This window comes from Chelon labrosus (genome assembly GCF_963514085.1).
Source record: "Chelon labrosus genome assembly, chromosome: 15".
NCBI classification, from domain to species: domain Eukaryota; kingdom Metazoa; phylum Chordata; class Actinopteri; order Mugiliformes; family Mugilidae; genus Chelon; species Chelon labrosus.
This window is the reverse complement of record NC_140348.1, coordinates 18,130,636-18,145,222: the sequence shown is the minus strand read 5'-3', so window position 1 is coordinate 18,145,222 and position 14,587 is coordinate 18,130,636. Positions and strand designations below refer to the sequence as shown.

General features: G+C 38.9%; 1 protein-coding gene across 8 annotated transcripts in view; it reads right to left on the bottom strand.

Annotated features, from left to right (window-relative positions):
• Positions 1-14,587, bottom strand: part of LOC311500118 (neurexin-1a-like) — a gene marked incomplete at its 5' end in the record, with an annotated part of 245,797 nt that overhangs the window by 219,289 nt on the left and 11,921 nt on the right. For 3 of the 8 annotated variants that reach the window (XM_084561323.1, XM_084561322.1, XM_084561324.1), the window contains 2 exons: positions 4,363-4,416; positions 7,132-7,149. In XM_084561323.1, the coding sequence (XP_084417449.1) occupies positions 4,363-4,416; positions 7,132-7,149 (72 nt within the window). Of the gene's footprint in view, positions 1-3,156; positions 3,217-4,362; positions 4,417-7,131; positions 7,150-14,587 lie in introns of all 8 variants that reach the window. The other 5 variants (XM_084561318.1, XM_084561319.1, XM_084561321.1 and 2 more) reach the window with 4 other exon arrangements.

Here is a 14,587-nt window from a genome sequence, read left to right as displayed (position 1 = left end):
ACTTTTCCGGTACCCCTCCCTTTCTAAGCATATAATGTAGGAGACACTATAGGTGGCTATTTGGTTCTGTAACTCTGTTACTAGATCTCTACATTCTACACAATGATTATTATATCACATCTTATCTTGACATACCAATCAGGTATAATATAAGGTATGATTCAAATTTGGCTCCTAGTACACAGACTAGTCCTAGTTGGTTGAGCTAAAATGTGAATGAAGAGAATGAGTGGCGTTAGCCAAAACAAAGCATTGAATTGGAGAAATAAAATGCTATTTTGTGATTTTTTTCATAACAGTTACATTCTAAAGCACGTCCACACCTCTGCACAACCTTGCAGAAAAGTCCAGCATTGCCAGATTTTGTGCAAATGCAGCTGAAGTGGGCCTCGTGCTCTGCTGCTCTGTGTGTGTGTGTGTGCATAGCTGATCCCCACCCTGGATCAAACAGACACAACAACGCACTTCACAACAAACAACTAGACAGCAGAGTGAGACTTTAGAAGTACTTATAACCACAGATATTGTAAAATAAAAATATGGTATCGGTGTTGTTTTTAGCCGTGTGAGTTGAAGCATTAACTAGAACTCTTGAAACTTGCTCCATTGTGACCTTTGGACTTCTTCAAATCTTTAGTCACTAAAGTATCTTACTGCATATTTTTCAGTAGGTGGTTAAATCCCACACACTGTACATCAAGTGAAACTTTTTCAGTATTTTTCACTGACCTAAACACAACCCTATGGCATTCTTTTACTGAACCGAATTCCACCTTAGGTATCTTCCTTCCTAGATGCTTTTTCTTCAGTGTTAAAGGTCCATGGGACACTAGATGTAAATCTAAGGCACTCTTCTGGCTTTTAATATTTTGGTTTTGTCCTTTGTCTTACATGGACTTGTATGTTTTTATAATAATGCCAATATACCAACATATTTAGAGCAAAGCACCGATGATGGAGTTGATTTTGTCTGATGTCATTTCATTTTCTTTCTTAACACATGAGATTTATTACAAACACTGACAATCTTTGTTTTTACACATAGCAGCGCTATAAATCTTTACAGTCGACGCCCACAAACCGAGGCCGATTTGCATGTGTGAGAACATGACTAATATCCACACACCGTTAACTCCTATGGTGGCTGTGAAAATGTCTCATTTGATATTCAATTTCTATACACGCTGAGGAAAATTATAAGATAATTTGAAGATTGCTATGTGAAGGCATCTGTCATTTTTACAAGAAGATCCTTTAAAGAGTTTTTAAATTTCAATTTGTGAAATATACGGCATCATGTACAAATAAACTAGCAAAGGGATTCACTTGCCTACTTCACAGAAATCCCTGGGAATGTATACTGTATGATGAAAAAGGACAATTTCCATCTTTACAAAATGAAAGCAATTACATTAGGAAGACTACTAATTTAGAAATAGCCCAGTTGTACCTGTAAGCCTGTCTGCACAGCCTGCAGTTCCTCTTAAGCTGCACGTGGCAGTTTATTGTGATGACAGCAATTAAATACCCCAGGGATTTGTGTGCCAGTGGTATTATGACTTATCCTACTGTATGTCCTGCTCTCAAGAGCTGGATGGAGACAACGTTTTAGGAATCCAGAATCAGTACACCGGCTGAATGGAGCACACAAACACAAGCCCATCCTCAAGGGCTAGTAGTCATGAAGCACGGGATAAACCATACAAGTGGTTAACGTGACACAGGAGGACCTCAGGGGAGGGGATAACATAATACACAATATTCTCACAAGCTTAAAGCGGACAATGAATACAGGCGCTGTCCTCACTCCTTGATTTAATACTCATGTGGGGGATATGTGTTTGTGACCACACAATACATAACTGGATTGACTAGGTTTCACACTGTGCGCCACTGGGGACAACTTGCAATGGCCCAAATTAGAAGCGGTGTACCACGTATGGCAGATTTGTGCCTCATCAGCATTAGCTCAATCTCTCCCTGTGGCTTTCCTTCTGCCACATCCAAGCTGGCTGTGCGTTAGAGTGTAGTAAAAAAAATCAGAGTTTCCGATAATGCCCTATAGTGGACACTAAAAAACCCATTCACCATAAAGCGTACCTAAAAGAGTCTAATAATCAACAATTTGACTACCTAATGCATTGTAAATAGTTAACAATAGAGGCGGCAACCACATTGTCATACATTACACACGGTGACAGTAGTTTTGCTCATGTGTCTCGTGTTAAGGGTTAGTCTTTCAGACAGACAAATACCATAGCAGGGTAAAATTCCAATTTATGTTAACAGATTATTAAATCCCAAAATCGTTTTACATAATTAAGTCAATGATAAATAGTCTACAAACCAAGGATTTTGCAAAAAACCAATATGTCTGACATGCCCGTAATGAAAAGCTCACTTGTATCCGTTTTTAGAACCATAAGGAAGCAGAGGGACTACGGAAATGGCACTTACCTTTGAAGATGGAAAAATCAATATAATAATGGCCAGTGGATTTCAAATGTGTATGTGGTTCCCTTAACATAATCTATCAGTTCTAGTGTAAATAATTGGTTTAAGGTTAAGGTAAGGTAAAAGGTGGTTATGGTTGGTCTTAAAAAATGCAATTAAAGTCAGTGTAATGTCCTTTGAAGTGATAGGAACATGACGGTGTGTGTGTGTGTGTGTTTGTGTGTGTGTGTGTGAGCCATTCATGTAAGCTCACATCACTCCTGCTTTAGACTTAGCAGAAGAATATCTGATGTTACACTGTACATTCACAATTCAGCTGAAGACTCACCTGTTCATTTGATGTTTCACGAGCACATGATAAGACATAGCATTTAACATGACACAGTAGTTTCTATGTGGTGCAAAGAAATAGAATAGAAATACTCCAAACTTGTTTACAGGAATTTTGCAAAACTAGAACTAATGGCACATTTAATATCAAAGCAAGAGCAAGCGAAAACAAAAGAAAATGTTTTACAGAATGCAAATGAAATGATTGAATGTCATTGTGTTCATCGTGGCTTTTGAACATATTACATGTAGTTTTCCAATTAGTAAACCTCACACAATGACATTCAAATCTATCACACTACTTTAAGCTAACGAGGACTTGCTAACTTTAGCTTTATGTCAGTAACCAGCTTGAAAGAATCAAAGTTTTACCTTGAATGCTCAGCAAGGACCTTAGAAGCCAAGCTTCTCCTCTCTGCCCTGAGGAGGAGAGTCAAACGGGAAAGATCAGAAGTCCACTTACCCCACAGGGAGAAGAGGTGAGGATCACAGCCAGGATGGGAGGCCCACAACACTATGATCAAGCCTCATCCGAAACCCCAAAGCCCATGATTTGAACAAAAATAGTGTAGTTACCCCTGGGTGGTGGTGATGTGCTGGAACTAGGACAGCAAATATTGTGTTCATATGCCCATGTGAGTGATATTTCTGATTCCCATGCATCAAGCAGAGAAGAGCAAGTTGCACTGCTTAAAAGTGTGAATGCAAAGCGAAAGCATCACCTACCTTGAAAAGCTTTCATTATTGGTTGAAAAAGCAATTTTAGGAAATGCCAAATGACTTTATGTACATTCAGCATGAGTATATAATGCCACAAACACTGCTGTCATAGTTTTATGAAGTCAGAGAATTTAAAGGGTAGTACCTTTACTTTTACCTATGAGATTTGATGAAATGTTCCATGAAGAAAGCAGATTCCAGACAAAAAGGGAGAACAAAGGGAGAGGAGACACCGATAAGTGCCATGGTCAAGTTGGGAAAGGAAAGAGGACAGGAGAAAGAGGTTTGGTGGCTACAAGTATGTGCAAATACAAGAGAGGAAATGTTTGAATGATAAAAGGAAATGGAGTACTACACGTAACGTCCCTGCTCTGCTGCAAGATAAGCACTTGCGGTGCTGCACATATGGAAAGATGCAGATAAAATGGCTAGGTTGCTTGTGTAGATGCTCACAACATGCAGTACAGAAGTGAGGACGGATGAGGATTAGCTTAAAAATTTAGTAAGCTATTTTCCACCTCCGTGCACAAGCTATGTTAATGCAAGTGTGCCTTTTCTTGAACCACGTCACCATTAAACGGGGAAAAAAGTACACAAAATGTCAATATTTAAAATGAATGAAAATGTTTACAGAAATGACATGGCAGCAGAGTGGGGAGGAGAAAGCCAATCGAGCATGAAAAGGGGATTATGTGGAAAAAAAATAAAAGTCATGGAAAGCTAAAAATCAACCGGGTCATTCAGAATAAGTGAAAAGACAGCCCATATCTGAAGCTTCAAGCCCAAGCATTGCACAGGCGATAGAGGCACACACATTTCCGAGCACAACGGGGGCAGGAGGGATAATGGAGGAATGACGGGAAAAAGGAACAGAGCTCATACCTTGGTCGCCCATCATCAGGTGTGCCAGACCTTAAAGGAAAACAAGAGCACAGTCAGCAGAGAACAAGGGATCATGGGAAGTTGTGTGACACTGACACGCAGGCATCTCTTTAAATGAAGATGTCTGTGTTACTATAGGAGTGCTGGGATAAGGGAAAAGTGGGACGGAGAGATAGAGGAGGATGCACAGACAGGGTTAGCCAGATGAGCATTAGGTCAACCAAAGCAGGTTGCGATGCATCATCAGCCACTTACTAGACATCATTCAGAAAAAAAATAAAGTTTTTTTCCCTCGAGATGATCATCCACCTACCACACTTAAAGAGCATCGCTGTACATAAATATAGGCTCTCTTTGTGTCCATATAACATGTGAGTCATACTTGCATCGTACAAAAAAGAGGAAGATGATTGCATATCCTTTGATCATTGTGCCACTTTGAGTTAGAGATGTACTTTTAATGTTGCAATTTAGCTCCAACACTTTCAACAACACCTGCAAGCTAAAAACACTAATATATTTTTGCTACACTTAAATGCTTCAGTCTGCTAGCTGGAAACTCTAAAATTAATGAAAACAAGTTGTTAGGAACGAGAAAATGGTTTATTTTATATATTATGCATTGCATTAGCCTGCTCTATAAAAGAATATGGTTAATTTCAACCACAAATTAGAAATTATTTGCCTTTTTACAAGTCCCTAGAATGTGTAACTTCTATTTTACCATGCCTGCACTTGCCTGAATTTAGCCTTGTCCCATATGTGTGGTTTCAGTGTCTGTAGCTTTTAAAGCAAATGAGCTGCTGTTGCCCACACTCCTTTCTGGAAGATGGTTGTGCATCCTGCCTATGCCATGAACACCCCAGCTGAAACAAGGCTGGAGTAGCAATATAGCTAGTAAAGAAAACGCAGGAGTTCAACCTGGGAAGCATGTTTGAACCAGTCAGGGCTTATTCCATTTTGACACGCCAAGGGTCTGCAAACTGCCTGGTTCAGACACACATTACTGAATGTTTTGGTTCCCATATTTGATTGTTTTGGTTCCCGTGTTTGTTTTGGTTCCCATGTTTAATGGTTTTGGTTCCCCAGTTTAATTATATACAGTATATTCTTTATTCCAGACCCAGGGGGATCCATATCACAGTAAAAAAGTAAAAAAACAGTAAAAAAAAGCACACAGGGCAAAAAATACAAACATACAAAGAGACCTCAATGGTCAATGTCCCATATACAGACAAGTCCGCCAATGGTTCCACAGTCTGGAAGAGAATCTGATTGTTTTGGTTCCCATAATTAATGGTTTTTGTTCCCATGTCTCATTGTTTTGGTTCCCTTATTTAGGTTCCCATATTTAACTGTTTTGGTTCCAATATTTGATTGTTTTGGTTCCCATGTTTGATTGTTTTGGTTCCCTTGCTTGATTGCTTTGGTTCCCATGTTTGATTGTTTTGGTTCCCATATTTGATGGTTTTGGTTCCCATGTCTTATTGTTTTGGTTCCCTTGTTTAGGTTCCCATATTTAACTGTTTTGGTTCCAATATTTGATTGTTTTGGTTCCCGTGTTTGATTGTTTTGGTTCACGTTTAATTGTTTTGGTTCCCATGTTTGATTTTTTGCTTCCCATAATTGATGGTTTTGGTTCCCATATCTCATTGTTTTGGTTCCCTTGTTTAGGTTCCCATATTTAACTGTTTTTGTTCCAATATTTGATTGTTTTGGTTCCCGTGTTTGATTGTTTTGGTTCCCATGCTTGATTGCTTTGGTTCCCATGTTTGATTGTTTTCGTTCCCATATTTGATGGTTTTGGTTCCCATGTCTTATTGTTTTGGTTCCCTTGTTTAGGTTCCCGTATTTAACTGTTTTGGTTCCAATATTTGATTGTTTTGGTTCCCATGTTTGATTGTTTTGGTTCCCATATTTGATGGTTTTGGTTCCCATGTCTTATTGTTTTGGTTCCCTTGTTTAGGTACCCATATTTAACTGTTTTGGTTCCCTTGTTTAAGTTTCCCATATTTAACTGTTTTGGTTCCGACGATTGATTGTTTTGGTTTCCATATTGCCATATTTTGCGTTTCTACAGACACACTTGGACACTTTGAACACAGTATTGACACCTTTTAATGTCTTACTAGACGTTGTTTTTCTATCCTGATGTATATATTAACCTGATGTTAATGGCCTTTATGGATCTTCACTGTGCTAGTCTTTATGGAGCATTCCAAGTCAGAACCAGATTAATAAATAAGTATTTACAGTGGGTAGCATAGAAAACCAGCTTTACTTCAAGGCTACTCAAAGAACCGAGTTAGAAAATTTAAGTCTGGTGCCATTTTTCAAAACTACAGGAAACATCTATGCATTTGTTTCATCATGTACACGTAGAATCATCACAGTGACCTGATGTAAGCAAAGTATTCACATACAGTATTATACATGCCTACATCACCTTGTTATTACCCATTTCAATCCAGTATTTCTGTAAATACCATGGAAGTCTTTAAAATGTGATTTTTTATTTTTTATTTTTTTTAAAGATATTGGATTTAGCAATTTTTGAACATGAACCAATTGCTGACAACAAAAAATACAGTGAAAATCTGATTAATCCAACTTACCACTCCCGTATTATGGACACCACCATTACCATTAATGTATAAAACAGTTGCTCACATTTATTTGAGAAGCCAGGACAATGTGTAGGCATTTAGCAGGGATTGCAACCAACAACCAATGGTCAATACCCACCTTCAGTATAGTTGTCTTCTGGAAGCACAGACAGGCAAAGAGAAAGAGAGGAAGATATTCATTAAGCAGCATGCAGACTAGTACTGGCCGTTGCATGTTGTCGCCATGCAAGGCATTAAACATCACATGCAAGTGACCTATTGTAAGCCCTGCAGAGGAAGTTTACGCACAGGCCTTTATTCGGTTTCCCTCCTTTTTTGTTCATGCACTGGCCTGTAATACAGGACACAATTGAAACTATGAATATTTGACGTTCTTTAAAGCAAGTCTTTGTTAGCTGCAGATAAAACTGGCATCATAGTTAAATGATTTAAGAACCAGTATTGATCACGAGGCGTAAGATGGCGAGGGGATGAAAAGCATCAGCATCTTGAGTCTCTTTTATCTTGTTCTGCAAGGCTCATTGGATCTTTCATTAAATCTTTTATTTATGTCACTTTTCTTTTTAAACATGATGGATTCTAACTTTTGATACCAACAACTATTTACTTTAGCAAACTCAATAGACTCTATTCCGAGCTTTTATTATTATTTTTTTCTTCTTAGATGAAAAGCTGCTATATGTGATGAAATGCATTGCAAGAGAAAATAGCCTTAATAAATAGAGCCGGCTGTGATAAAGTAATGCCTCTAAGGTTTCCGAACGGGCAGCGGGGTCTCGTGTTACTGGAAATCTATTAAGGTGATTTAGTCACGATACTGAAGGCAATGACCGGTGAGAGCATCTTGGCAGTGCAGAAGGAGATTGCCTCCCAAATGAAACTGCCCTAGCATTAATTTTGGCAATCAGAGTGAGTTTTGTGGAGGTGAGAAAACTGCCATGTGAAATGTGTCACTCTAAGAAAGGAGCATGAGAGACGAAGTACATGTTGGCAAAGTAATAGCAAACAGGTGAGGTAAACATGCGACCGGTGGGAAAATAAATTAGTTTGACAAAATGACGTGAGTGGAAACATGCAAAAATAATCACATGAGAATGTGTAAGGGCCCATTCTCTGCCTACGAAAAGAACACAATACGGTAAGTCAGTATTTTTATGCATTATGTAGTGCTTACAACTTGATTTAATGTTTAAAAACACGACAGCAGTTATACACAAAATGGAACAAACTGAATAAAAGAAGAAGAAATGACTGATGATTATTTAGGCCTTTGCCATTTGGTTAAAACAGTAATGAACTTAAATCATGAAGACACCAGCATGCAATGTCCAGTTAATATTTACACAAAAAACAAAAATGGTCTGTAATCAATAATCATGCGACCAGATAACCAAAAAAAAAAAGCTCAGTTCCCGCTACAAAATAAACTCCTACCTCTTTAAAATGGTTGCCCAGATTTAAGCGATTTTTGTTTGTCCCAAAACTTACCATCACCTGTGGTTCCCCTTCCAAATCAGACACCATGCACAAAATCAATCCAAATCATCACTTTGTGAACAAACCATTAGACAATTAAACAGTTTACTGCTTCTGGTTAACATGACAGTACCAATTTAGTATAATTTAGTCAGATTCATATACATTACCTTTTTTTTTTTTTTAATGTAGAATCTTTGATTACTTATTATAAATTACAGTAGTGCCTCGTTTATCCAAGCCCTCCTGGACCAAGATTTATACTTAGGCTTTGTTTAGCTGTGTGCACACGTTACAGTTTTCCAATTACGGATGCAGACATTTCGATAAATGAGATTCTGTTGTCGGAGGATATAAGAAACATGCACTTTGTTCACAAAAAGTTTGATTGGTGATGAGAAGCACGTTGCTGCGAAAGCCTTATGACAAGACAAGCATGAAGCTGGCAGTTGCAAAAATGACCACATGACAAAAGTGAAAGAAACGAGAACATTTGCTGATGTCAAGACCTCAAACGCCGATGGTGACCTACACATTTTGCTACAACAGCTAATATTACAGTGGATTAGAGTACATTTAAATACACCTGTGCGTGACTATTTTGATACGATGCGGTTAACACTGTTTAATAGGGATTCCCTTCCTCTAATCATTGGTGACCAAAACCAATTTAATATCCTAACAATTATTAATTATTCTTATTGTTTAAGTGCAGCTTGTTGAGTGTTTAGTGTCATCACATTAAATCTGATCTGAGAGCACAATCCTCGTGTCATTTTAAACCCCAGCAGGGGAGATAGGGAAACCAATGTGAACAGCAAGTTTGATACGTTAAAACACCGAATATAGCTTCTCCTTGAATTTGATTTGTTGAAGGATTATACTACAGCCGTTTATGCAAATTGTGTCCAGTCGTAAGCAAATCTCATACACCGTAATTTAAGCAGTTTTCAGCGCTAAATGAGGTTTCATTTGGTAGTGTTCAGAAGAAAAGAAGCTTTCCTTTAACAGCAGTATCACCTGACAGGGACCATTAAAACAAGCCCCCTATCACTCACAAACACACACTCACAGACACACTTTCTTTCACAAATGTACCCAGCTGGTTACATTCTAATCCAGAGACGTAAATCCACTTAATCCCCTTGACAAAGTGATCCCAGTGCTATTGTGCTGGTAACACTACACCAAAATGCACTCAACTGTCTATCAGCCGATCTGCATCTCTGATGGTCTTACGCATCGTATCATGCTCGCTGTGCATGGCTCGTGGAGAATAATTACATTACTGTACTCAAGTTGATGCCTCGCAGAATGAAACATCTGGTGTGCAACTGCTGACAAAAAATAAATAAATAAAAAATCAAGGGCGATAAATACATTGATTTTCTTTTTCATTTGCCTCCTGCAGACATAATCTTGACACAATCTTGACCCTCTGGGCGCGAGCTAGCGCAGCGACAATTGATTAAAGCCAAAGTGACGGACCAGCTAAAGGAAGACTTGCAGTGCTGCTCAGTCCACCTAACGTACAGCGTGCAGGCTCCCATCAGCCAGCTGGACAAAATGTCATTAAGGCACACATGTCTGTCCTGCACTGTGTCTGAATGCAGCTGGCTGAAGAGACATCGGGGGGGAATCAGGGTGACGCTACGTTTCACAAAAAGGAACATGTGTCACATTCACTAGACACAACAGCCAGCCATAGATATAATTCCTTTTTTTTCCTGCCATTTGGCAATTTTAGAAGATCCTGTTTGCTTGAATCAACATTGTCATCTGCTCTTAATGTCATCTCAGTATCGCATTGCTTTGGGTTTGTAGGAATTTTTATTTAAATCTGTTATTGCATTGTTTCAGCCGAGACAGGAGTCGGACACTCCGTGTTACGGCAATTTGCCCCGAGCAGTAGCCTGTCTGTTCACAGCAGACACACCACTCAGCAAGTAAATCTGCTCCTCTGCTTTAAGTAGAGCTGATGAAAACCTTATGAATTAATATGTAAAGTTTTGTCTGTTCCTAGATGATAACAACTTCATATGTGTGTGCATTCCTGAAGCGCTCAAAATAATTAGGTGTGGGGAAAAAACTGGAGGAAATACAAACTAACAGTTACAGCGGAAGGGAAATCAAATGGGTTGGCGCTGAATTAATTGCTAAAGCTAGCTGTTTACTATCAAAAAAGCCTAAATGAATGTTAAGGACACCAAGCCAGGTGACAAATGCACAAACGACACCAAATTATTATTTTTTTTCTTTCTTTTTGCGCCTGTTAGAAAATAAGCAACAAGTGATACTAGGCAAGAAGCGCTGTGCTTTCTAATTATGTAGATTTGTTGAGGGTTGCATAAGGATTCACTTACTGCGTGCTCTGACAAATAAGCTAACAACCCCCACCCACCTCCTGGCATGTATTAAGGCTGGAGCTTGTTACCATGACCTACACCAAGAAAAATCAGATTTTACATGTTTTTCCACGTATGTGCAGTCGCAGTCATTAGAATAGTTCTTCCGTCTATATAGAAATATTTAGCAGACCTAAAAAGCTGTGTGTATATAAATGTAAAAATTCTGTTACCATTATGTTTTGATGCCACGCTGTTTCATTACTGAGCATTGCTTTGTCTTTGGTTGACTTGTGAGCTAGCTACAATATCATTTAAGTACCACAATGTATGGAATATGTTAAATGTGCAGTATATCTGTGTAATTAACAAGAAATCTACTAAATAATGTTCAGCATTATTAATTATTAAACAGCTTCCCTAATGTAAGCAGTTCAATTCCATTTCAAATAGCCGCGAAACCGAAGTGGTTTATCATCCCGGTGTTGCTTTGAAAATGTAGGTCACCTGCAAAGTTTCCTGAAACCCAAAGTCTCGTTGGTGTAATATTCTGAGTGGATATTTGGACATCCCTTTAACGGCGCCACAAAGTACTTTGCAGGTTCACAGCTTCAAATGGCAGTGAGGGAAAATGTTTAATAGAACGTGCCATGTGACATGCGCACATGCTCGAGAGTGTCAGATCGACCGTCCCTTAAAAGGGAGGCTGAGAGCCTCTTCAGATTCTCCGCTGACCTCTAACTGAAGCTTGAGATCCCACAGTTCCGATAATGCAACTCAGTGGCGTCTTTATCCCTCTTACCCCCCCAGCTAAATGCTCCCTTCTCTCAAACCCTGCAAGTCCAGTGCAGACACGTGGTTACCAGTTTAACAGTCTCAAATCTCAGCTCTAATAATCCTGTTGATGAATTATCATAAAATATATATATATATTTTAGATTTGGAAAGCTCCTTCCAGTGCCCCAGAAGAAATTAAACAACTCTTTTCACAGGTTGTACCAGTGAACTGAATGTGTAAAATGATTTGAATGCCTCAGTGCATTCTCTAAATAACACAATATGACATCTCTCTGAAATGTGGCTTATTGTTATTAATCAGGGAATACTTATGTCATCACCATACATCCTGCGGAGAACAATGGCAAGCCCACTGCACAACTGTAGGATTTGAAAAATAGTAGCAGGAAGGCAGTTCTGAAATCCCCTGTCACACAGGCACTTTGAGGGAAAATGTAAAAGCCTCGCAGCAAAGGTCAGAGCTACCAGAGGATTGATTTGTTGTTAAATTACAATTTGAACCAAATCAAGAGTAATGAGTGTAAGTGAGGGCTCATCTCTTAGTATCTCCGCCTAAACCTAATGCATCTTTCTACTAGAGGAGTGTTAGTGGTGTTACACTGCCCACCATCTCCCCCATTATCCTCCTCAAGCAACAGAAAGAGCAGAGAGAGAGAGAGGAAATGGGAAATAGATAGCTCCCACAGATGTGCTCATTTCTATCCTCAGTAGCTGGTTGTTGCCACATACTGTTCGTCAAAACATCATGAAGTTCTACATTTTTCCAGAACTTATGTGCAAGGAACTTGTGTCTAACAGTATCGGTAGCTTTGAACTAGCACTAAAAATAGAGGGAAACAGCTCGCCTGGCTCTGTCTGACGACTAGGGCACTACCAGAAAGAAAACTCACGATCAAGTTTCTCGTGATAGCATCAAATTAATCCTAAAATAATAAAAAATAACCGTCTGTGGTGCTATCTGTTCAGGTCAAGGGCTATATCGGACTGTAAGCATAATATCAGTGAATACGTGCCTCAAATTTGTAGAGAAAGAGAAAGAAAGATAATTTTATAGCAAGACTTGACTTACAGCGGTCATTGTAGCAGAGATTGTGTGTCGTGCAGAATGCAAAATATATGATTTACTTGCAAAGAGAAGGACTTTCTATTCTTTCTCTTTATCAAAATAATCCAAAAAATCGTTTTCAATTGACAAAATTCACATGAATGCTCCAAGTCAGAACAACAACCTCTGACACACAACTTGCTAAAACATAAGTAACTCTGACCCAAATGTTACAGTTTTGTCACTTGCAAGCTGCGTGTCCTTCGTTTCACAAGTGCAAACACTATACTTGTGAGCAAATACAGCATTTTTTTTATTTATAATTAACACGTATATGTCTGAAATGAATAATAGTCGACAGTTGCACAAATCTGTTTCCTTTTTTTTTTCCAAATCTGTCACACAAACACGGAGGAATGATATATGTAAAATATAAGGAAAAAGGCTATCAGTGTGTGCTGCAAATTCCCTGACATTGTGCCATTTGTTGTGGTTTTCAGTCGGGCACGCTTTGGGCAGCTCAAATGCACTGTTGGGTCGGTTGTTGCCATAAATATGGACAACGTGTCTCGTGCCACGCTATTTTCCCGCCAGAGCACAGTATTAATTAAACGAAAACGCGAGAGAGTCTGGCGAAAGTGTGGTCGGGTCACTGATATCACAAAAAAAACACTCTCGGACCGCACTGCACTCTGGCTCCAAACTCGCAAGATGACGCTGCCTGTGTCCTCTGGTGTCAGTGTCAGTTTGGCCAATGCAAGGAAGAGTCCATGCTACAGAGAATGTGTTCATGAAGAAAGTAAGTTAAGGAGCATATTAAGGTTATATTAAGTGTTTTGCATCTTTATGTGGATTTTGAGCCACTGTTTTAGACTAGATATGTCTATTAGCTCATGTGATAACTGCACTAGTTGCGCTAATGCTAGCAGGCTTGCTAGTGGTGTCAGTCAGTAAAGCTGTTAAATGTTGGTATGATTTCTGTTCTGTCTTACAGAAACCATTCATTCATTCCTCATCCAACTCAGTATAAATAGTGAGAACTGTTCACTGTGTCTCCAAAATAGAAAACTTCTAGTCTGAAGTGTTCATGTCGTATTCACATTTCTAACTAAAAGCCCATGAACACACCAAGATAGGAAGAAAAAGATTTTCCACTTCAGGAAATGAGACCTTCCAAAGAGAGTTGTGATTACACAGTTTTATTGCAACAAAACCAAGATCAGTTTTGGTGCGTAGGGATGTTTTAACCATTTTGAAGTCACGAAGAATTCAAGAGTAATTTCTAGGTGCTTCCCTGAAGAATAATTTTCTCCACACCAGAGTTACAACAACTTCCACAAAAATAACTCTTATTAATAGCAAGCTATGGCAACACGGACCTTCCTTTGCCCAAGTATTTGCCATTATAAAAAGTTGAACTGAGGACAAATGCTCATTGCACGGTAATGGTTTTACCACTTTTCCAGTATTTGTGCTCTGCTAAGATGAATAACTGCTGACTGCAGCCTCTTCTTTTGCTGGACAGTTTTGAGATTCTTTTGACAACCATCTTATGTAACTCAGCTTGATTTTAGAAGGTAACCAGGAAAGCTGTGATGACTTACATGTAGTTAAAAGAATATACCGCACACATCTGACATTTAACTATTTTAATTTGACTAATTAAATATACTCAGTCAGTGTTAGTGTTTGGGATTTAATTAATCTTATTACGCAGCTACTAGAGGTACTCTGGACAGATGGTGCATGGACAATATAGTCCAATCGAGAGATTTCCGAAGAGACAGACACAACAGAGGGGATTGTGGGAGCAGATGTGCAGAAGACCTCTCCATTCTTTTACGTCTTGTGGATAGGAATGATCCAACAGGATAATCAGGACAGCTTATACGGAAGTTCTAATAACCTTA